The sequence below is a fragment of the Antechinus flavipes genome, chromosome 2 (assembly GCF_016432865.1).
Source record: "Antechinus flavipes isolate AdamAnt ecotype Samford, QLD, Australia chromosome 2, AdamAnt_v2, whole genome shotgun sequence".
Taxonomy (NCBI): Eukaryota; Metazoa; Chordata; class Mammalia; order Dasyuromorphia; family Dasyuridae; genus Antechinus; species Antechinus flavipes.
This window is the reverse complement of record NC_067399.1, coordinates 261,290,873-261,315,733: the sequence shown is the minus strand read 5'-3', so window position 1 is coordinate 261,315,733 and position 24,861 is coordinate 261,290,873. Positions and strand designations below refer to the sequence as shown.

Sequence of the window (24,861 nt, the reverse complement as noted above, 5' to 3'; positions counted from 1 at the left end):
TCTGCCGGAGCCAGTGCATCTCTGTCAAAAATCAAGAAATTAATAGTATAAAGGGTTAGATTTAGAAGTTCTCTAGGGTTACCTGTGGCTCCCCCTTTCTCTTGTTTTTGGAGGAGGTTCTTAATGTCTCTGTTTCTCCTCTCTACTATTGTCTATCCTTGAGGATTAAAGGGTATGCCAGTGGTGTGTAAAATCTTGTACTGTGCACAAAAGTGTGCAAAATGTTTAGAAGTATATGCAGGTCCATTGTCTGTTTTTATGGCTTGTGGCATACCCATAATTACAAATGCTTGTATAAGGAATCCAGTAACCACTCGAGCTGTCTCTTTTGCTGCTGGTATTGCAAAAGTGAATCCTGAAAAAGTGTCTACCACAACATGGATAAAAGACAGATGACCAAAAGACTTATAATGGGTCACATTCACTTGCCAAATTTCATTGAGTCTCAAACCACGAGGGTTCTTCCCTGGAGGCAGTGTAGGAGCATGGAAAGGAAGGCAAGCTGTACAGGCTTTTACTATGCTCCTTGCTTCCTCTCTTGTTATTCCAAATTGCAAATGTAAAGCTCGAGCAGCCTGATGATATTTAAAATGAGATTCTTGGGCTTCTTGAAATAAAGGAGTATTGGCCAGCATAGTTAGAAGGCTATCTGCTTTTGAATTACCATCAAAAATTGGACCTGGAAGTCCACTATGAGAGTGGACATGCAAAATATAAATCTTACCTGGATGCTTTCTCACTTGCTCTTGAAGTTCCTTGAAGAGCTGATATGTATTAGAGGCTACAAATTTTAATTGGGCTGTGGCAATTCTTTGTACCACACCTACTGAATAGGCCAAATCAGATATTATATTTACATCTCCTGGATAATAAGAGCTAGAATGATTGCATACAATTAATTCATTCTGCTGAGTGGACTGAAAAGGAGTTCTGACTATTCTCTTTATAGTTAAGTCATGAGAGTATACAGCACAAATATTATGTTTGGATGCATCTGTAAAGATAGTTGGTCTTTTAAGAGGAACTTTAGAAACCTTTTCTTCAAGAATCCATCACCAATTATGTAATAGTCTGGTTATCTTTAATGGAGACTCATGTGCAAAATTTGGAGCCATGGCTAATAAAATTTGCCATTCTGGGATGATTTCACAGCATACATTAATTTGTGCATTAGTATAAAAGGTGTATATCTTGTCAGGTCTTATCCCAGATAATTGTACTGCTCACTTAATGGCCTTTAGTAAAATTCTAACCAAAAGTACTGGGTAAGGAATAAAGCTTTGTTCTGGTTGTGTTGGGAGGTTCACCCACTCTATCACACTATCTCCTTGATGAAGGATTGCTGTGGGTGTCTCTTGGGTAGCAAAAACCAATATTTCCAAGGGTTTTTGAATGACCCTTTCAGCCACATTGGATAAAACCAGTTCAACTTCTCTCAAAGCCTCTTGAGCTTCTTTTGTAAGCTGGCGTGGTGAGTTTAAAGCATTGTCTCCCCTTAAAATGTCATATAATAGTTGCAATTGATAGGTAGTCAAGCCTAACACTGGATGCATCCATTGGATATCTCCTATCAATTTCTGAAAGTCCTTTAAGGTGTTTAGCTTCTCTGTTCTTAAGGAAAGTTTTTGTACTGTGAGCACCTCAGGATATACTTCATATCCTAAATATTGAAAAGGAACATGTCTTTGAATTTTTCTGGAGCTATGTACAATTTGTAGTATCTTAGCATTTCCATGATCTTTTGTAGACATGTTTCTAACATTTGTTCCTCAGGTGCATATCCTAATATATCATCCATGTAATGTAGTAATATAACTTTTGGAAATGCTTTTCTTACTGGAGTAAGAGCAGCAGCAACATACATTTGACACATAGTAGGGCTGTTTTTCATTCCCTGTGGCACAACAGTCCATTCATATCTTTTATAAGGCTCAGCTAAGTTATCGCTGGGCACTGAAAAGGCAAATCTTTTCATATCCTCCTTATCCAGAAGGATAGAATAGAAACAATCCTTAATATCTATGACCCAAAGAGGCCATTCTCTAGGTAATTGAGTAGGAGATGGAAGTCTAGGCTGAAGAGTTCCCATAGTTTCCATCTGTTCATTTACCTTTCTTAAATCAGTCAACATCCTCCATTTTCCAGATTCCTTTCTTACCACAAATACTGGGGAATTCCAAGGAATGAGAGAAGGTTGTAAGTGTCCTTGGTCAAATTGTTCCTGTACTATATCTAATAAGGCCTGAATTTTATTGCTTCCTAAGGACCACTGTTCTATCCACACTAGTGTATCAGTTTTCCATTGGATAGGAACAGGTGAAAGTGTTGGCAGGCCTTCAACAGCAGCCCTGCCTAAAAAAACCGCAGTACTCATTTTTTATCCTAATTGTTGTAAAATGTCTCTTTCCCAAAGATTGATGGGGATTTTTTCAACTATAAAGGGAGTAAAAACTCCTGTTTCACCTTCAAATATCTCAAAGGGGTAGCACTAACTTCAGCTGCTATTGATCCTCCTATGCCAGGCATGTAGGTGTCTGCCATAATCTTTGGCCAGTGACTGGGCCAGTTGGCATTTCTAATAACTGTATGATCTTCACCTGTGTCTACCAATCCTTCTAATAGTATGCCATTTATATAGATAGTGAGCATAGGTCGGTCAGCTGTCACAGCTGCTGTCCAGTATATTCCTGGATTTTTTTGCTTGGAGTCAGAATCTGGGCGACTATCACCAGATTGTTTATTAGGAGTCTCTATCAGTAAACCTGATGCTACTACTTCTCTTGGGTGAGTCACACATTGTCTACCTGTATTAGTGACTGGGATATTACCTACACATTCCCCAGTTTCCTACATCAGTGTATGGATGGACACTGTTTTGTATGTACTCTCAGGAGGTGAAATGGTCAAGCCTACTGTGCCTGGAGGCAAGGGATCCATAAGCTGGAGAGGAACAGATTTCACCTCTCCAGGGGGTATCTCAGTTGTCCCAGATTAATACAGCTCTATTCTCCCCAACTGTAATCCCTTTCTCCCATCAGGTTGCTTCCTGGCTGACTGATTGTGTAATTCCTTTCTCCCATCATATGTCTTCCTGGCTGATTGGTCATGTCTGGGTACTAGACTTCTAGGCACTCTCTGGATGTACCATTGGCTGCCATCATGCCCCAAGTGTTTTTTTGTCTTGGGTCCTGGGGCTGGGCCCCTCATCCCGTTTCCTTGAATCAGTCTACATTCTGATGCCCAATGGAAGTCTCTGTTGCATTTTGACATGGGGTTTTGGGTCTTGTTCTCCTTCCCTGTTTTCTCACTCTGTCTCTATGCCAACATTGAGCTTTCAGATGCCCTACTTTACCACACTGAAAGCATTGATGAGTATCCCTGGAAGTCCCTTGCCAAAAGGGACCTTGTCTCCCCATGTTTGGATTTTGGGAAGTCTGCATCATAGCCTGGCTATAAAAAGTATTTGTGCCCACTGTGGCACAGAGTCTTATGAGCTCCTCTAAAGGAGCTTCCTTGCATAGTCCTAGTATAATTCTTCTACAAATCTCATTAGCATTTTCTTTAGCAAGTTGCCTTATCATAATGTCTGTTACTGCATTTTCACCATTAATATGTACGACGCAGTCTGCAAACATCCCACAAAATCAGCAAAGGGTTCATTTGGCCTTTGTGTTATTTTTGTGAAGGCTTCACTCCTGTTGTTCTTATTGAGCAGCGAAGTCCATGCTTTGATAGCTTTAGCAGCAATTTGCCCATATGCTGCTAACGGGTAATTAATTTGCACTGAAATTTCTGCATAAGAACCTATACCTGTTAATTGGTCACATGTGATTGGAGGATTAAGTCCACTTTGACTATTTTGTTGGGCTTGTATTCTACAGAGCTTATTATCTTCAGAAAGCCACAACAAGTATTGTCCCGGTTCTAAGCACGTCCTTGCTATAGATTTCCAGTCCCTAGGGGTTAAGATTTCATAAGCCAAATTCTGTAATACATCTTAATATAAGCTGATGAAAACCCATAAAGAATGCAAGCCTTTTTCAGGTCTTTGAGGATTTCTATATCAAAAGGAGCGTATCTTCTACTTTCTTGACCTGAAGAGTCAAACTCTTAAATCACTGGATACATTTCCATTTGCAAATCACTTAAATTCTGGCCTTCTTCCCTGGCTTTAACTACTGCCTTTTGCAATCTAGTCAGAGGAGGGGGTGATTTTTTGGGGGGCTGGTGCTGGTGGTGTCACAGCCTCTCCTACTACTCCTTCTCCCTCCATCCTGGAAGGTGAAGTTGATGGGGGCGTGTCAAGAACGAATTCTGGTGTAGGTGGAGTTGAAGCTGCTTTGTGAGAGTAAGAATCACCATATCCTTCACCACGCCCTTTATCCCACCCTTCACCACACCCTTCATCCTCACTTAACTCCTCATGCCCTCTGGTGATATCTCTGTTAATCCCTCCTTTGTCCTCCTCATTTTCCTCACACTTCCTCATCTGGCCATTTTTAGAATTTTCCTTTTTTCTATAACTAGCAGGATTTTTTAAGGCCCATTGTATTATGTTGTATGTATAGAATGTCTCCTTGGAAATTGAATGAGGACCGCTATCATTATAGTATTTGCATAATTGCTCTCCTACCAGCTTCCAATTATCTAGCCCTATTTCTTCTTCCTTTAAGAATCAAGGGGATGTTCGTTTTAATGTACCCAACAGTCTAGCAATCTGCAACCAAGTTACAATTAATCCTTGTCCCTTGATCAGCTTAGGCATGCTTTCTATAGCACCCACTTGGGGTAGGGGTGGGTGTGGGGCTGAGGCTGGGGCTGGATCTTTTCCCAATATCTGCCCCATTGTAGCTAGAAAAGGATACTAGCTTAGCCCTTAACAAAGTTAAGTTCCCTGTTTGTCTATTTAAATATTCACCCTATTTCCTGGTCCTCTGAGACTTCTTCAGTGAAGTTAGGGTCCTCTGGGTGCCAAATGTAACTTCCGTGCTCGCACCCAGGACACCCCAGTATCAGCTGGAGTCAGGATAAGCATAAGTCCTCAATCTTTATTCTTGGTCCCCAGATTCGAGATTGAACAGGATGGAAGCAGAATCTCTGCAACCACCTTCCCTCGTCTACCCCCCAAAGTGTGTCCCTGGCTAGCTTTTCTCCACCCCCTAGTCCCTCCTACAATCCTCTGTACACCAATCATTGAGCCAGCACAAATAGTGGAAAGGACCATTTTCCAAGTATATGCCCACAAAGTATCGTCCAATCAGAAGTTAGCCTCAAGCTTGGCAGTCCCGGCAGTCCCAATCTCAATGCATAGTTCCAGCCTTCTACAGGAACAAACTCGGGAAGACAGAGGACTGGAGGCTGGAGCACAAGCTCCCCAACTCAGGGAGACTTCAAGACAGAGACCATCGTGGTGGTCCTCCTGCCTCCCCCACAGAAACCAAGACACATTCTGGAGGGCCTCCAGAAAGTTGGCCCAGGCCCCAGGCAAGGAAACAGACTGTGAAGGAGATAATAAAGAATTTGGGCTTTATCCCTGGCTATTCTAGTGGTGATTACTCTGCTGAAACAAAGGCTGGTCCAAAGACCTCCAGAATACCAAACAGAACACTACACTCACCCTCTGGATGAAGTCTGATGTAGCAAAATCCCAGAATTGTTTCACACCTGCCCCAAGAGATCCTTAACTCAGATGAACACTTGCTTTTCCAAAATACATTCTGGTCAGGAAGCCCTGCTATGAATCAAACTCGCCTCATTGTTGCTGCTACCCTATCATTGCCATGGCTACAATTCAAAATGTTTCTTTGTCTAGATACTGCTATATGTATCTCTTCTCCTAGAGCAGACCCTGGCACACATATTTATTTAATTTCTCTCCTCCAGTGGAATAAAGAAGATTTTCTGCCAATAGCCTCTGTGAATTCTTTGGTTTAAGTTTACGTTTTTCAGAATTTAACAATTGGTGCATTACCTTTGTGAGCTTTGGTATTTTCAGAGTTAACCCTTGTTATATAACTTCTGTGGCTCTTTGGTCATTTATTTTCAGGGTTTAACAGTGCCAATTATACCCAGTGTCAGCATAAATATCTCCTTTAAGCTCTTTCCAACCCCTTGACCTACCTCTTCAGGCTGAGAGCTCCTAAAACTTCTACTGCTGTTGTTGTCACAACTTCCTCCAAGACCCACTGTCTGGGACAGTCCCAACCCCCAAAACCTCTATTTCTGATTTCCTAAGTCATCTTGTGCTGGGAAAATGTCTCTCTTTGTACTTTTGCTGGCTACATCATTCCACAATTTGATTTGATGCATTATTTTAAAGTTGTCTGGAGGGCAATTTTGAGAAAGGCCAGGTTACCCTACTGTAATGTTTTGGATCCACTTACATCAAATTTAATTCTTTTGGTCCTGTCTCTTAGAGACTGAAGGGGATATGGGAGATAGGGATCTCAGAAGCAGATTCTGATGAGTCATGGAATTTTAAATATTAGGAATTGAAGCTGCAAAGGGCATAATCATTAAGTCCTCTGGTTTTATAAATAAGAAAACAAAGGCTCAGATGCATCTTAATGTCATACCAGCAATAAATATCAAAGGCAGGGTTTGAACACAAATACTATAAAATCTCATGTCATGCTTCTCTTTATTATGCCTCAGTGCTCTGAGTTCCTTTCCTTTTCTACAAACAGAGCAGTATAGATAAGGTATGTGTGTTTTTCTCAGCTTACATACTATTTGTTTTACACTCCACCTGCTCTCCTCTTGCTCTGATATGTCTATACAGACATTTTAGCAGTTGATCTACAAAATCTTCTGTATTTGTTCTTTGGAGGGGTTCAAATCTTTTAGTAGTTCTAGGTAGAGATTAAAATAAGAGACAGAAAGTATCAAATCTCAGAGACCTCCAAGTAGTATTGAGTGAACTATCAGCCGAACAACAATGTCAAATATGCAACACCAAGCAAGGGAATGTTAGGGACAAATCACACTCTCTGAAACAGAATGACAATTTGCAAAACTTGGTTTTCTTCATATACTCATCATTTTTTAAATTCAAGCATTTTGTTTCTACATTCATAGATATCTAAAGAATCTGCCATTTCTTATTTAAAGAAGACAGGTCAAAAGTAGGAAGAGGCAGTCTTTCAAGTATGTCCATGTATTTCCATTCTGGTTTCAGTCTATATGAATGTGGAATTTCAGGAGAATCTCTTTTCCATTTACAATGACTGGGGATTAATACTATATAAAAACAAAAAAGTCTTGACGTTGCCCAGGGAGTGAAAAGAAAATGCTAAATCAAGACAGAGTGGTTATGTAAAAAGAGATGACTGACTTTATTGCTGACCCAGCCTTTCTATGCTCTTTGCATTCCAACTCCCTGCCTCCACAATAGTCATTTGAGAGAAGAACTTCCTTGTCTTTCTTCTTACTCTGCCAAAATGACTGTGAACTCAAGGACATCAAGATCTCTGGTGTTTGTTCTTTCCTAATCCTAGGTGAATGAGTAATCCAAGGTGGAGGCAGTGACAGTGATTTTGTGAGTTTAGATCTCTTTTAGTGATAGGAGTGGCAATGGGTTATTAGCCAGTTGGCAGCAAAAAACTCAGCCCAGAAGAGTAGCCCAGTGCTGTAGCTGGGAATGTAGCATAGTCCCACAACAGATTTATTCAGTTTGGTAGTGGACCAACCTGTCTAACAGAGATGTTTCACTTTTTGAGAAGGCAGCCTAATGGAATGATTCCAGACACTAATACCTTTCATAAAAAAAAAAAACAAAAAACAAAAAAACAAAAAAACTTCAGATGAGTCCTTCTGGGAACAGGAGTCTAGAGGAGTTCCTGCTACACTTGTTCTCCATATGTATGCCTTATAACCCTTACGTGTTTCTAATGAACTATCCTACTATCCCCCATGGACTCTGTGTCTATTTGTCGCACAGTGAGTTTCAGACTTTTAGTGGACTGTTTTGTCCCAACTCTTGCAATAACATTTTAGTAAATAACTTTTCTAAAAGCTAATTGTTATCTATTGGCTAACTATTGCTGTGTTGATAGAAACCCCAACTTCTGAGAATTGCTCCTAGAACTCTGAAGGAAGAAAATAGTTATCCTTTGGTACCCCAAGGTACTTGAGGGTGTAAGTATCCCGTTGGAGGAATCGCCCCAGAGAGGAATGCTACAATTACAAGAAATACTGAAATTCATTGGAAAAGAAGTGGGGAGGGAGACATATTTGCAGAATTACCCAAATAATTTTTGTACTTATTTTGGAATATTCTTAACTTAAAGAAAAATCCTTTTTTTTCCCTTCCAAAAAGTGACCTAGAGTTTCATTTAACTGATTTGTATATCAAGTCCTTCTGTGGTACTGTCAGTGGTTATAAGTAAAGCTTTCTCTTAGTATTCAAGTTTCTCTATACCAATAGACCAATAAGCAACTCTACTTGGAAGATTTTTGTGTTTTTGTGTTTCTGAATAAGAAGTTTTTCTTTATGGTCCAGTTATAGACCGTCAATTTTAAAAGTATTTATTAAGAACTTAGTATATAGAGGGAGATGTATTGGCAAGGGAGAAGGAAATAGACATTTCTTTCCTGCTCTCACTTAAATATATTTTATTTTTTACAATTACTTGTAAAAAATCCTCCCCAAAAAGGTGAAAATAGTATACATCAATCTTCATTTAAACTGCATAGTTATTTCTTTAGTTGTTCTTTATCACGAATCGTTTGGAATTGTCTTAAATTAGTGCTCAAAAAGAGCAAAGTTTATCAAATGGTCATCATGTAATGTTGCTGTGACTATGTACAATGTTTTCCTGATTCTCTCATTACACTCAGCATCAGTTCATGTAAGTTTTTCCAAGTTTTTTTGGAATCTACCTGCCCATATTTTCCTACTGAGTAGTAGAATTCCATTACATTCATATATCACAATTTATTCAGCCATTCCCCAATAGATGGACATCTCCTCAGTTTCCAATTCTTTGCTTCTAAAAACATTTTTGTATATGTGGGTCCTTTTATATTTTTATGATCTTTTTGGGATATAGATCTAGTAGTGGTATTTCTGGATCAAAGAATATGGACAGTTTTAAAGCCCTTGGGAATAGTTTCAAATTGCTTTCTGAAATGGTTGGATCAATTTACAATTCCACCATCAATGAGTTAATGTTCCAATTTTCCCACATCCTCTCCAATATTTTATCATTTTCCTTTTCTGTCATATTTGGCAATCTGATGGGTGTGAGATGGTACCTCAGAGTTGTTTTAATTTCTATTTCTTTAGTCAGTAGTGATTTGGAGCATTTCTTTCAATTACTATAGAGAGCTTTAATTTCTTCATTTGAAAACTGCCTGTTCCTATCCTTTGACCATTTATCAGTTGGGGAATAACTTGTATTCATACACATTTTTATATATTCTCTATATATTTTAGAAATGAGTCCTTTTCAGAAACACTGACTGTAAAAAATCATTTTCTGGCTTTCTGCTTCCATTCTAATCTTGGTTACATTGGCTTTGTTTGTGAAAACACTTTTTAATTTAATGTAATAAAAATTATCCATTTTGCAAGAAATGAGCATTTCTTTAGTGACTGTTTTTTTTTTAGTTCCTAACTTTTAAAAATTCCAGGCACCTTGCTAAGTGCTTTTACAAATATTATCTCATTTGATCTTCACAGCATCTTTTTGAGCTAGATACTATTAATTCCATTTACAGATGAAGAAATTGAGGCAAACACAAAGTAAATTAATTGCCCAGGGTCACAGAACTAGTAATTGTATTTGCATTCAGGTTTTACTGATTTGAAACCCTGCTTGCTATTCATTTCATCACCATCCACATACAAAAAATTTGGATAACCATGGTTCTTTTCTTTATAGGAAGGACCAACAGACTGTAATAAGACATTTGCATATATAAATAAAACATACAATTAAGAGTGATAAGGATGCTCAAATCAAAGATTGTAAACACTTTTTTTTAATGTCATGAAGTACTTTTAGCAAACTGTTGAAGCCTGTGAACCACTTCTTAGACTAATTTTTTAAATACTTAAATTAAAATACAAGGGATTACAAAGGAAACAAATTATACTGACATATATTTAAAAAATGTATATTTCAAAAAGTTCATGGAGCTCATTGTGATCTGGAAGACCAAGTGTTTTTATATTATCAAAAGTTCATTCCTTTAATGGGTGGTGGTGAGAGGGATAGGACAAAGTCCAGGAAGGAATCTGTTCTTTGATAAGAATTTTTTAAGTTTTTAAATTTTATTTTTACATATATTTTCTCAATTATATGTTAATCAACATTTTGATATTTAAAAAAAAATTCAAATTCTCTTCTCCCCTCCCTTCTCTCACCCTTTCTTAAGAAGACAAGCAATTTAATATAGACTATACATGTGCAGTCACGCAAAACATTTCTATATTATCCATGTTGAAAAGAACCATAAAGAAAAATAAAATTAAAAAGTATGTTTTAATCTGCATTCAGACTTCTTCAATTCTTTCTCTGGTAGATAGCACTTTTCATCACAAGTTCTTGTATCACTATATAGCTCAGAATAGCCAAGTCACTCATAGTTGATCATCCTAATATTGCTGTTACCATGTACAATCTTTTTCTGTTCGCTTCACTCAGCGTCAATATTAGTTCATATAAGTCTTTTCAGGTTTTTCTGAAATGTGCCTATTCATAATTTCTTATAGCACAATAGTATTTCATCACAATAATATATTGCAATTTGTTCAGCCATTACCCAATTAATAAGCATCCTTCAATTTCCAATTCTTTGTTACCACAAAAAGAGCTGCTATAAATATTGTGTACATTTTCTTTTTTCTTTGATCTCTTTGGAATATAGATCTAGTAGTATTACTTCTGGGCCAAAGGAATATGCACAGTTTTGTAGCCCTTTGGCCATAGTTCAAAACTGCTTTCCTGATTGGTTGGATCAGTTCACAATTCCAGCAACAATGTCTCAGTGTCCCTGTTTTTCCATATCCCCTCCAACATTTGTCATTTTCCTTTTCTGTCATATTAGCTAATCCGATAGGTATGAGATGATACTTCAGAGTTTTAATTTGCATTACTCAAATCAATAATAACTGACAGTATTTTTGTATGATTATAAATAGCTTTGATTTTTTCTTCTGAAAACTATCTATTCTTATTTTTTGATCATTTATCAATTGGAGGATTACTCATATTCTTTAAATTTTACTTTGTTCCATATATAGTTAAGAAATGAGGTCTTTATTAAAGAAAATTGCTGTAAAATTTTTTGGTGTTCCTCCTTTCCATTTCTGCTTTTTCCTAATCTTGGCTACACTGGTTTTATTTGCAATTTTTAAAATTTATGTAATCAAAACTGTCTATTTTTATATCTGTAATTCTATTTCTTGTTAGGTCATGAATTCTTCCCTTGTCCATAAATATGTAGGAAAGTATTTGTTTCTTCCCTAATTTGCTTATGATAACACCCTTTACATCTAAATCATGTATTCACTTTGTCCTTATTTCACTATAGGGGATGAGATAGTTGGTTTATACCTATTTTTTTTTGTCAAAATGCTTTCTAATTTTCCCAGAAATTTCTGTCAAATAGTGATTTCTTGTTCCAAAATTGTGGATCTTTGGGTTTGCCAAATACTAGATTACTGTGGTCATTTATTACTGTATATTGTACCTGATATATTCCACTCTATTTCTTAGGCAGTACCAGATTATTTTGATGATTACTGCTTTGTAATGTAGTTTGATATCTACTATTGCTATGCCACCTTCCTTGCATTTTTTTTCAAGGATTATTTCTATAGAGCTTTCACATTGATAGACAACCATGAACAGTGCAAGTAGGCACTCACTAGAACCCTCCCTTAAATGTCTTCATCTTTTTTTTTTAGTTAACAGAATAAAATCAGATTATTTTTATATTATTTGATTATTACTTTAATATAAGAAATATCATCATTAATTATGCTTTGGTGCATATTGTATCCTGCTCTCTAGAGCCCCCAAGTTGGGATAACAAATGTACTGTGCTTTCTAGAGCCCCCAAGTTGGGGTGGTTAAAACATACTGTCTTAGTGGAGAAGTGAAAAGGTGAATCTCCTGAGGATGGTGGAAATATGGAGTCCATTTATTCCCAGTTCTTTCCCCTTTATATTCCCTACTACCCTTATGTAACAAAAACAACACTGCACATGCACTAAGTATATACTGGGCATGTAGGACCACATAAACAACTTGCTATTGTATGTAGTTTGCCACCTAGTATCATTCTGCTTCAATCACAACACAGGTTGTCACCACCTCCTGACTTCTCAGGAAGGCTGAGAGCCCTTAGGGAAGATGGGGAGCTGAACCAGACATTATCAGCAGGTTCCCTCTAGGCTGAAGGGTCTTATACTCACACAGAGTTCCCCCACTGTCTGTGGCCATTTACAAGTAAAAATGAAATTGGTTTTGGTTCCCATGTGAAATTACTTGGTTATCTATATCATAGATCTATAGTTATCACACAATTATAACCACTTTAATTGAAACAAAAAACAAAGAGTTCTAGTTTATTTCAGCTTTAACTCAAACGCAAATTTCTCCTGAAACAGAAACTCAAAGACTCAAGATTAGGGCAATAGTTCTACTGAATTCATAGGTGCTCTTGGATTGGGAGAGGAATTTGGGCAGAGTCAGAATCCTGTCTTTTGGACCTGTATTCTCATTATCTCCCTTGCCAAGAGGAAAAAAAAGGAAACAATAGTTTTATTTCTCTTGCCTCTACCTTCCCAAGGAGCAAAGCCCTCTTAATATGCCCCATTTTTAGAAGAACCTCCCTAGGGTGATTGCAGTAGAGGTGATAAAAGCAGTAAAAGGTGAGAACTCAGTTGTACCAACACCTCTTCCCAGGGCCTTCCTTGCAGAATTACTTAAGATGTGTGTGTGTGGATGCAATAATAAGAGGAGAAGGAAGACAATGTTTAGCAATTCTCTTGGTTTCTTAACCTCAGTTATTCATTTGGGAAGTGAGAGGGAAAGAAAGGGAAGGAGGGGGAGGGAAAGAATAGGTATTTATGTATAAGGAACTATACTAAGTGCTTTTTACAAATCTGATTTTATTTGAAGTGATAGGGTGGACTAAATAATCTGTATATTCTTATTAAGATCTGGAATCAGTTTTTCTATGTTCTTAGGAGGAGAACAAACAGGATGAGGGGGAAGAAACACATGCATTATTAGGCATGTTCTTTAAAAGTCCTGGGGTTCAATCCATCACAAGAAATGACTATGTTCATGGTCATGGGAATGCTTTCGTAATTGCACTTATTGGGGGAGATCATGTCATGGATCAGTTGGCAGACAGTCAACTGTAAAAGTTCTCTGCTCTGGTGACAGTTATTCCCCTTTTTCTTACAAGGAATACTTGGGGTGTCACAGATGGCTCTGACTGTCTTGTAGTGTTCGTGGATGAAGGTGTGCTTCTCCTTACAGGTGCCCTTTGGCCCTGGTAACTTCTGGGCCATCATGACGTTGCAGTCCCTACTATTCTTGAGCTGCCTAGAGTAGACTATGGCCTCCTTTTGAAACAACTCCTCAGTTACTAGAGTCTCATGGCCCACAACTTCCTTGTCACGGGTTTCTGCCAGTGATGTTTTCACCTTATTCAAAAACATGTCAGTCTTGCCAGTCTCCTGCAGTTCTGTAGTTTGGGTGCCTTCTAAATCATCTGTGACTTCTGCCTCCTCCCATGAGTCACTGTCCCAGAATGAATTCTGCAGTTCCTGATTATCTCCTAGTTTTGTGGAAGTCAGCCAAAGCCCAGGCCCAGCCCCAGTTTTAGCCCCAGCAGCAGCAGCAGCAACACAGGAAAGGTCTGCAGCAAGACTGATTTCATTTTTCCTGTGAAACAAGAAAGAGATATAGATGTAGAGGGAAGAGGGAGAGAAACTTGTTTTTTAAGACACTCATCTCCCCAAATCCTTTCAGTCTTGTCCTTTGCTATCTTCTTTCCCCACATTCCCTCATACACACATGACAAAGTATCCCTCTCTTTATATTTCACATATCTCCAATATTTTCTACTCTTTCTGACCTTACTTTGGGATCTTTAGATTATAAACTTAGAATTAAAATGGGCTTTAGAAATGATTTCCTTTAGTTTCCTCATTTTATAGATGATGAAGCAGAGGTATAGGGACGTTTTACCCAGGAGTCACAAAATGGTAAATATTAGAGGTAGGATATGATCATCTCCTCTGATTGAAAAGCCAATGATATTTTTACTGTAGCCCACACTGATCTAAGACAATCTATCATGGTTCTGGGACCTTCCTGGCTTCCCAGGTCCTGTGCTAAAGTTTCCATAGAAACAAGATTTGTCTCTTCTTCAGGTCAAAGAGGCCTTAGAGAACATTTTTCTTCTAGAGCTGACAGGGGCTAGAGTTGGAAGTTAGTTAAATAGATGAAGTTAAAACTTTTTCTATAGGGAAGGAATTCAAGTATTCCCTTAGAACATAAATGACAAGGTAAAAGGCCAAAGATAACATAAATTCATACAAGCACACTTCTCTTCAGCAAGATTACAGTCATAGTCTAGTGAGAATGTGAACCTGGGATCATAAATTTCAAAGCTTCTGGTAATGCATGCAGCAAATTTCTTTGAGGATAGTCTTTATTTTTTCCCCCTTTCACTTGTAGCAAATGGATTTACCTTTCTAAAATCTGAGCAGCATCCCCAAGACAAGGGAAACCAGTTCCAAACTCTTTGCATAATGAGAAACTGCTAAGAGTTTGGGAAAAATGCTGGCTTATTGCTTACAAACTGTAGTTTCTGGCCTTTGTTCTGATATTTTCTTATTTGGGGAAAGTCATTCCGATTTTCTGAGTTTCCTCATCTGTGAAATGAGTATTAGATTAGATGATTTAGATCCCATTCAGTAATAATGCTTATGATCCTAAAAGTAAATAAAGCCATTGTACAAATATTTTATAGCTTTGTTTCTCTAGCAATTTTTCCTTATTGTGAAATATATCCCTTATCCTACTTTTCCCCAAATGCAAGAAGAAATTCACTCCTCCTCAAGTCAATTCTGGGAAAAGAATATTTACTATTGTATTCCAGGGCCAGATGAGGCTTGCAGAGTTAGGTGTTGCATTGACAGGCCTCTTCTGAAGCTGATAAACCATTCTTAACCCACATATAGTTGAACTTCAGCCAATCCCAAGGTAGGATAGAGGATATAGGATAGCTAGCTGCTGGGATCACCTTGATAATCAAATCCAAAGACAGTTGAGCAAAGATGCATTAACCTCTGACTCCAAGTCAGATTTCAATAGGTTGGTCCCTTTCTAGTATTTCTTCCAGTACTCTGACATAACTTACCTAATCACCAGAATAGCTTTCAAGACTCTCTTCAATTTCTTGTGTTCCCCTTTTGCTCTTCCTGAAAGTCCCCTTTCCACCTAAGTTTTCCTTCCTTTTAGCAGATGCTGATACTGAGCTATAGAGGAAACAGTAGTGAATCTCCTAATGAACTATTTATTCTTATATACAGTTTTGTCCCCTCCTTCCATTGCCTTAACTCCTAACTCTTTGGGTATATTCTCAGCCTATTCTTATTCCTACCCCCAGAAATTCTATGAAATCCGGTCATTTGGAGACTGAAACACTTCCGATCATCAATAAGGGAAATGATCCAAGACTGGGGAATGACTGGCAACTGTACAATCATTGGGTGGTTCTGCTCCTTGCTTACACCCGCACAGTTCCTTTGTTTGTGGCTGACCTATAGCCACCTCCCTGAATTTAACTGTTTTCAATATTCTCTCAAGCTCTAGCCTAATTCTTTTGTATTCACTCAGTTTAACTGTTCATCATAGCTATTTGACTTTCCAGTTTAAGAAAATATATTAAAGGAATATCATTGCAAGATGGTGAAACACTGGCCTAGGAAATGGGTCCAAATTTTGTCTCTGACACATACTGGCTGACACATGCTGGGCAAGTAACTTAAGCACTCATTGCTCTAGGCTATGACATTCTGTCCTAGACTCTATATATATTGCAGAGATGGTACCAAATTGGTAGAGGAAGTTTCCCTTATTTGGGAGTGCCATATATCAATGAAACCACAGGTTTCATGATTGCTGAGAGTTAAGATGGCATAGGAAATACAAGTTTGGTCTTGAAGCTCACAAACCACATGTGTGATCATGGAAGCAAGATCACAAGCCTAATTCCTTAGCCTTCCAGAAAATTCTCAAAAAACTTTAGATTTTAGAAAGCTTGTTACAGTTTGCTCCCACAAGTACTCACCTATTTGGTTTTCACAAGATAGCACTATGAATTTGCAAATGAGAAGACTTGCTTAGGTTTTAAAACTAATAAGTGAGATTTGAGACTTAAACTCAGGTCAGATCCACTATGACCTGTTGTGATCCAAGGACCATTACTGTTGTTATAAACAATGTTTTGCAAGTTGATCTCTAAGTGTAATGGGCTGAGGCTTGAGTTGATGCACTGAGGTCCCAAGCACATGAGGCTAAATAGTAATTGGGCCATACTCTATTAATATATAAGCTTGGAGAAAGAATGGCCCCCGCCCATTCTTTGTGCAAGTCCTGATGTGTTGTATAGGAAATGACGATTTTGGTGGGTGGAGGCAGGGGAATGGAAAAGGAAGGGGAAGGAGAGACTTTTGGGATTGCCATTGCCACGGTTTGCTCAGCTCAGATCTCTCTCTGTTAGCTGGCTTCCTGTTGCAGCTGCCCATATTGCTATCGCAATCTTTCTTGCCCATATTGCTATTGCAATCCTTATTCATCTCTTCACTTCAATAAAGATTGAAGATTTTTCCCTTAACCTGAATTCCTGACTCCAGCTGATTTTAAATACGCGGTCATTACATCTAATATTTTCAGTATTTACACTATGACTGTTTATATTGTTCTTTCTGGTATGAAATAAGAATAACAATATTTTAAGTTTTACAGAGTGATTTACATATACTAACTTAATTTATCCTCACAACCACCCTATGAGGAAAGTCCTATTGTTTTTCCTACTATGCAGATGAGGAAACTGAGACAGTTGAAAGTAAACTGAATTGTGCAGGGACATACAGTTAGTAAATTTTTGCTGCAATTGAAGTAGGAGTCAGTCAAAATTTAGGAGTGAATCCAAGAGAAGACTTTAGAATCACTGAATCCCCCTATTGGAGGGGACCTCCAATTTTTCGATAAGACATCAATCTTTTCTCTAATATTTCCAATAAAGAATTATCAAGTCTTCTAGAAATCAAGGGCACTTTCATAAAAATTAGTTTATCAATTAACTCTATGCATGTCTTCTCCAGTAGATAGTTACAGCACAGATCCTAAGTCAGAAATTAGAATAAGGTAATATTTGCTTCTCTAGTTTCATGGCCAATTCCTTTTTCCCTACTGAAACTTGATTTCAGGAAAAGAACTGATATCTGAATATATACCTCAGTATAATTTGTTCAGACGTTTTGGAGCCAGCTAGAACTTGATCAAGAGAGTCAGTGATTACATTTTCAGTTTGAACATATGCATCTTGGAAATCAAGCAAATACTACAAATCAGATCTTGATTTATTATTCTGTTTATAAGAAAATGATGATGAAGCAGAATAAACTTTTAAAAAGTATTGTATGTTTTCAGAAAGGTGGTTGTAAGATATTTCCTGGTGTGCCACTATTTTTGTCTTAGGGTCTGGGTAGTCATGTATGATTCCCAACAACATAATTCAGCAGTTCCTACCCTTATGTTTCTTATTAATCAGCCAGTAGAGGCAATTAGCTCTTAAGCAAAATCATTCACTAAGGTAAAAAATAGTTTCTATAAAACATTCCTTTTATAAACCTGGGGCACATTCTCCCACAATACACTTATAGTTGATGGAAAGACTTAAATCAGACTTAGAGAAGATGATGGTTATTAGGACATGTGTAAGAAACATGTGGCAAGAGCAACTCAGCTCTCAGTATTGCAAGTTCTAGGAATCTTTCTTCCTAGATTTCTTTTGACTACAGTATCTTTTGCTGGGGTAGGCTGCTTCACTGCCAGGCTGGGTTTGCTTCTCACGGGGCATCTCTGCTTGGTTGATTGCTCATCTGGGTCCTTAGAGGTACTTCATATCCTGATTCTTAATTACCCGAGGTCACATTTCTTGAAGCTGCTTCTTCCCTTGAATGACAATCTTTCTGTATCAGAGTCTGTCTGGAGTGTATGTTATTTCTCAGTTCTATTTACCTCTGATTCTGGGTGACTGCATGTCTGTATATTCTTTCCCCTCTATACTATCTTATTCACTTAGAGGTAGTATCTCTTATTTTGTTCCTCAAATTTCTCATAAAGGGATCACATATTGTTTTTACATGAAAATCTTTGCATGTAATGACTACAGTCTGTGACTATATCACTTGATCATTTCCCTTTTTCTTTTTATAAACATCAGACCCCAGATATTGAGAAAGTCCTCTTTTGTGTGTGTTTAACTTTTAGAGTTCGTGCTGTTTTTTTGGTCTCTTCACAAGAAATATTTTCAGAATGATTTTTCTGGTCTACAGAATGTCCAAGAAGATCATGAGGAAATAGAGAGGATAGAGGAAACAAGGAAGAAAGATCAAAGAAAAAGAGAGATAAACATATAGGGGCAGGATGTGTCTAAACCTTGGCAGATCAGGTATCAAGTTGTTCCTTCCTACAGGTAGCCTACTTAATACTGTGCCTCTCTTCCTGGCCAGACTGGATCAGATTGCATTGTCTGCCTGATGGTATCTATTTCAGGATTTTCAGGTTTCAGGCAGGCTTGTTGTCCAGGACACCTCCATAGATTGCCTTTGTTACTTGAGATCTTCCAAGTTCCCCCCTCTAATTGGATCTGATCTGTCCTGAACTCCATCCTCTGAATAGGAAACTTTCCAAGTCAGCAATTAGCTAACCTGATTATTCAATCTATGTGAACTTGCTTGAGGGTTTAGGCACCCCCAATTTTTTAGGTAACTGCAATTCAACAATGATTCCCCTTGGAGTCAAGCACATACATCCAAGCCATATCTCAAATTGACTGAAGATAAGTAATTTAGAAAAAATGAGAAAGCCACTGTGAATTTCTAACCCTGTACTTAGTTTTTATTTTGCTTTACAAAATGTATTCTTTTGTTATTCTTTAAAATTTTTTTTATTTTTTATTTTAAAAAATGTATTTATTTTATTTAAATTTTTATTTTATATCACCATGGTATGCCATATATCCTTTCCCTTCCTTCTTCCTACAAAATGTATTTTAACCTAGAGTCGATTAATTTTTCAGGGTCACATGAAGCTAGGAAAGAGATTAGAATTTCATTGGAATGGGGGCTGAACCTTAAGAGATATATGGGTTATCGTTTGAATTATTTTATATCCATAGAAAGTGAACCTAGGAGGGAAAAATTGAAGGTGGGGAAAAAATGAGAATTTCATGAATACTCCAAGAAGTGATCTGATATCCAGTGCCCGGACACAAATATCTAGAGTTATTTGGTACCTTAATTTGAAATAGCAAGCCACCAGACTGTTTCTTTCTTCACACCAGGGGAGTTAAAGCAGCTCGAACCTAGCCTGCCACCTTCTGGCTTTTCCTGATATAGCACTCTGAATCGCCCTTGGAGGGTTGTATTATCCATAGCAAAAAACAGTCAACGAATCAAGAAGCATGTATTAATTACATATTTATTGCTTACAACAAAGAAAAGCACAGTGTCTCAATAAGGAAAGTTGAGGAGTCATTTCTGCTCCTGATTTTTCCAGTTTCTTTGAAGATGTCTTAAATTCTATCTTCTGCAAGAAGCCTCAGAAGAATTCTTCTCCCTTTCTGTTCCTTCTTTCCTGCTTCCTTCCATTGCTAGTGTTTTCCCTTTAAAATTTCTTTCTATTTTTACTGTATATATTCTATTTATAAGTAGTTATTTCATATGTCTCCCCCATCAGAATGTGTGATCCTTAAAGACAAAGGCTATTTTTTTTTGCCTTTCTTTGATCTTCTGCCTTAGGACAGAGTCTGGCACATAGTGGATGCTCGGTAAATGCTTGTTAACTGACTGACTACAGGATTGAGAGAGTAAGAAAGACAAATACTTTTGTCCTTTTTTTGACCTTTTATAGGAATATTTCCTTTTCTCTGCCATTGCATAGATGGCTTCAAGGGTGTGTGTGTGTGTGTGTGTGTGTGTGTGTGTATAAAATCAAGGAATATCAGGAAAGAAGCTCAGGAATGGTATCTTTTAGTTGATAGACTAGGTAGAAGTGTCAAACATGAAACCTTAGGATTTCACTCACAACTCCAGAATTGACTTCTCATTTTGTAGTCATTGTTTAATCATGTCTGATTTTTCATGACCCTGTGGTCTAGAGCACACCCTTATATCCTCCACTATTTTGCTCAAAGCTCGTCTAACTTCATGTTTGTTGTTTTCATAATACTATCTGTCCATCTCCTTTTCCCTCTATCTATAGATAATTAAAAGATAACATCTTTTCTTTTTGTCTTCAATCTTTCTTAACACCAGGATCTTTTCCAGTAAGTCCCATCTTCTCACTATGTGTCCAAAGCTTCAACTTCAGTATTTGACCTTCCAGTAAACAGCTTGAATTGGTTTCTTTTTAAAATAGTATTTTATTTTTCCAAAAGACATGCAAAGATAGTTTTCAACATTCTCCTTTGCAAAACGTTGTGTTCCAAATATTTCTCCCCCTCCCCAAGATAGGAAGCAATCTGATATCAGTTAAACATGTGTACTGAATTAGCTTCTTTAAGTACTGACTGATTTGACTTTGCTGTCCAAGGGACTCTCAATAATCTTCTACAATACCACAATTTGAAAAAAAATCAATTTTGTGGTGCTCAACTTTGCTTAGAGTCCAATTCTCACAAACATACATTGTTTCTGAAAAAAAGCTTTGATGTTTGAGCCCAAAAATGTAAAATCAGACATTGTTTCCATTTCTGCTACCTCTGTTTGCCAAAAAGTGATGGGACCAGTAGCCAAGTTCTCAGTATTTTTGATGTTAAGCTTCAAGTCAGCTTTTACACTTTTGGATAACTTTGCATGGTATAGCTCATAGTTTCATTGTGCTACTCAAACCTCTCTGCCATGACAAGGCAGTGATAGGGAGGGAGGGGCTCTTCAATTTTATTTAATAAAATAAAAATATTACAAAACACAGCTAATGCTAACATGTTATTTAAGTTAACATACAACTCTCATGGAGCCTTACATATAGCTTAGTGACCCTCATTTCCCTTTGACTTTAACACCATTGGCCTACAATGGGGTCTGGGTGCTGTAAGCATGTCCACTTCAAAAATGACCAGGGGATTATCATTTGAGTTATTTTATATCCATAGACAGTGAACCTGGGAGGGGAAAACTGAAGGTGGGGAAAAAAATGAAAATTTCATGAATACTCCAAGAAGTGATCTGGCATCCAGTGTCTGGGCACAAGTATCTAGTGTTATTTGGTGCCTTAATTTGATACAACATTCCTATACCATAGTTGCTAAGAAAGAGTTTTGGTTGTGAATTTTTGGCATATTAAAGAGTAGAGAGTGGTTTGGAATAAGAGTGATTATTATGAGTGACTGTTTAGGAGTGTTAAAGAATAAAGTAAGGGCAGGCAAGTATCAGGGCTGAAGGGAGCTCTTGGCTCAAGAGAGTGACATGAGGATAAGTGTGTTGCTGGAATAGGGTTATCACCTGGTTATTAATATCTCTTACATAACTTATGGCTGGATGGAATCAGCAATGTGGAAGAAATTCCAAGATCAGATTCTTTCTAGTACAGCCTACAATTGTGACTGAGATCTGAAGACCTCTTGATGTCTGTTTTTTTTTTTTTTTTTAATTATTTATTAAAGCTTTTTATTTACAAAATATATACATGGGTAATTTTTCAACACTGACCCTTGCAAAACTAAGTGTTTCAAATTTTCTCTTTCTTACCCTCACCCCCTACCTGGATGGCAGGTAATTTAACACATGTTAAATATGTTAAAATATATATTAAATCTAATATATGTCTACATATAGTTATCTTGATGCACAAGAAAAATTGGATCAAGAAGGAAAAAAAATTGAGAAAGGAAACAAAATACAAGCAAACAACAATAGAAAGAGTGATAATGCTATGTTGTGGTCCACTCTCAGTTCCCACAGTCTTCTCTCTGGGTGCCGATGGCTCTCTTCTTGATTTCTGTTTTGGAAAGAGATTGGGATGGTGGTGGAGGAAGGTGGGGTAGGGAGAAGGTGCTAGTTTACCTCAGGTAAACTCTCCTTTAGGAACAAGTTGATGATGTGGGTAATAGATTTCAGGACCAAAATGTTGTAGATTATAGGTTTAGGATTAAAGTGTGTTGCTTGAGAATTAGGAGGGTGATCTGGCTTCTGTGCACATATGAATCTCAAGTCAATTGTTGCTGTAAGTATATACTCTGGTTGTGGATTTGCATCCTATCAGGGAGTGGAGTGTAGTTTACTGTGAGAGTACTTGTAGTGAGTGGCTGTTTAGGAATGATGAAAAGTGAAAGAGAGCACAGACAAATGTGAAAGGAACTTTGGCTCAAAAAAGGAGTGAAAGTTTAGGGCTTCTTAAACTTTTTCCTCTTATGACCCTTTTCATCTGAGAAATTTTTACACAATCCTAGGCATATAAATATATAAAATAGGCATACAAATCAAACATTTACTGATAAAAAAAATTACCGATAGATTTATTTTAAAATATTTCTTTGGTATACATATAATTTTACCATTTATTAAAAATGAAAGCAAATTTGCATACCAATTAATTACAAGGAATTAAATCTTGGCTGAATATTTAATACCTTTTACTGTTGCCAAATTTTCCATGTCCTTCATGTTTAGTAACCCCATGTGGAGTCGAGAACCACAGTTTAAGAAGCTTTACTATAGTCTACTCCTGCCCCACCTCACCTCCCTCACCTCCAGAATTACAATCACTTGCTTCCCTTATATCCAGTACCTGTGCAGTATTGGAAGAAAAGATATAAAAGGGTAATGAGTGTGACTCACTAAGAATCAATATTCTTTGACATCATTTCTATTTAATAGATTAGAATTTTTTTCCTCTTTCAGAATATTAATTTTTATTTGGTTTTTATCTGGATTCTCATCTTATACAGAGAAGGAATCCTTTGCTAGCCCTTGAAATAACAGTATCATTAATGAAAAGGAATGCTTTCCTACTATAGCTGGTATCATGTCCTCTTCAGGGAAAAGGAGAGATATAGATCCATGTTTCTGACTGTACTGCAATTCCATACTTGCCCTTTAAAAGTCACTTAAAGCTATCCTGAATATGGGTACCTTAATAGTCTCACTACCAGCTCATCATTGGATAGAGGGAAAGAGATTGGGGCAAAAGAACAATTCTATCTCATAGCTCTAATGCAATATTTTATACTTCAAGGATCTATGATTTCATCTGTGAGTTGTTATGGAAGTAACCTGCTAGTGGCTGCTCTGACCAGCAGAATAGATCCCTTCGTGTGAGAGGATGATAGCAATACAAGGAGACAAAGAAGCAGTAGCATTCTCTGACCACTTTCCTCTTCCCTCTTGCCTCTGATTTATTTCATTCCCAATTTACAAGCAACATCTGCTTCAGTAGAGGCTGATTTGCAGTTCCTTCAAGTGAGTTATGATTCACAGCTGTGGGGACTTTCAGAGTACCCGACAGCCCTTAATGGTACAATCTCCTTTAACCTTTTACAGACTTTCTGGTTTTCACACTTAGGCATGGTCCTTAACAATGAATATTCCCTCTACTGTTACTGATTTGAATCCTTTTTTGTCTTAGTTGCCTTAAGTGTTTTTTTAATCTCCCCCCCCCCCAAAGGATTTTGTTTTTCCAAATACTTGAAAAGATAATTTTCCAAACTCATTTTTGTAAGACTTTGTATTCCAAAATTTTCTCCCTTCCTCTGTTACATCTCCACTTCCCAAAACAGCAAGCAATCTGATATAAGTTAAATATTGTAATGCCTCAGTTTCCCTGAATTTTTATGCTATACTCTGAATTAAAATATTATAGTCACCCCTCTTTTCCTTACCCCATTAAGCTCTGGCCACTCTCACATTCCAAAGAGTCATAAAACTCCAGATGGCTTGTCTCAAATGTTTAGGTATTGCTCACTATCTCCTGTCCCTAAACTCTTTGTCTCCTGTACCTCCTTGACTCCCAACCTGTCAGAAGGAAATTATGATCCTTTCCTAAAATTATGGCTCATCCACTCACCCAGTATTTCCCCTCTCCCCCCCTTTGCCTTTGTTTCCTTGATAGCTGGAGCCCTATAAAAGTCTCTGGAATTAATTGCTGGCTGCTGGCTGCTTTGAGATAAGAGTCCCATTCAGCTGGCTAGTTTTGGCTAGTCTAAATTCTCTATTAATAAAATAATAAAAACCTAATCTCTGTCTTGCCTCAGTTTCTCTGGCATTATAATATGTGCAATCCTTTTTAACAAATGTCCATATTTGTCACTTGTTCAAGAAAAATTAGACCAAAAGGGGAAGGGAAAAAAAAAAAACATGAGAAAGGAAAAGCAAGGAAAAAAAAAAATGGAAATACTGTGCTTCAATCAATCCACATTTAGTCTCCATGATTTTCTCTCTGGATACAGATGGCATTTTCTATCCCAAGTCTATTGGAGTTGTCTTGAATCACTGAACTGTTGAAAAAAGCAAAGTATTAGGTGATGTTTTAATAACTTATAGTGGCTAAAGCCATTTAACAGTTTGTAGATAATCCTCTGGTGGTGAGCATCAATAAA

The 24,861-nt window shown here is 37.4% G+C and overlaps 1 protein-coding gene across 1 annotated transcript; it reads right to left on the bottom strand.

The window, feature by feature from the left end:
• Positions 1 to 13,243: 13,243 nt before the first annotated feature.
• Positions 13,244 to 23,832, bottom strand: RNASE10 (ribonuclease A family member 10 (inactive)). The gene is made up of 2 exons (XM_051973620.1): positions 23,765 to 23,832; positions 13,244 to 13,907 (listed from the first exon to the last, which is right to left on the bottom strand). Exons 1-2 carry the CDS (start codon positions 23,830 to 23,832, stop codon positions 13,244 to 13,246), a joined length of 732 nt encoding a protein of 243 aa, XP_051829580.1.
• Positions 23,833 to 24,861: the final 1,029 nt, after the last annotated feature.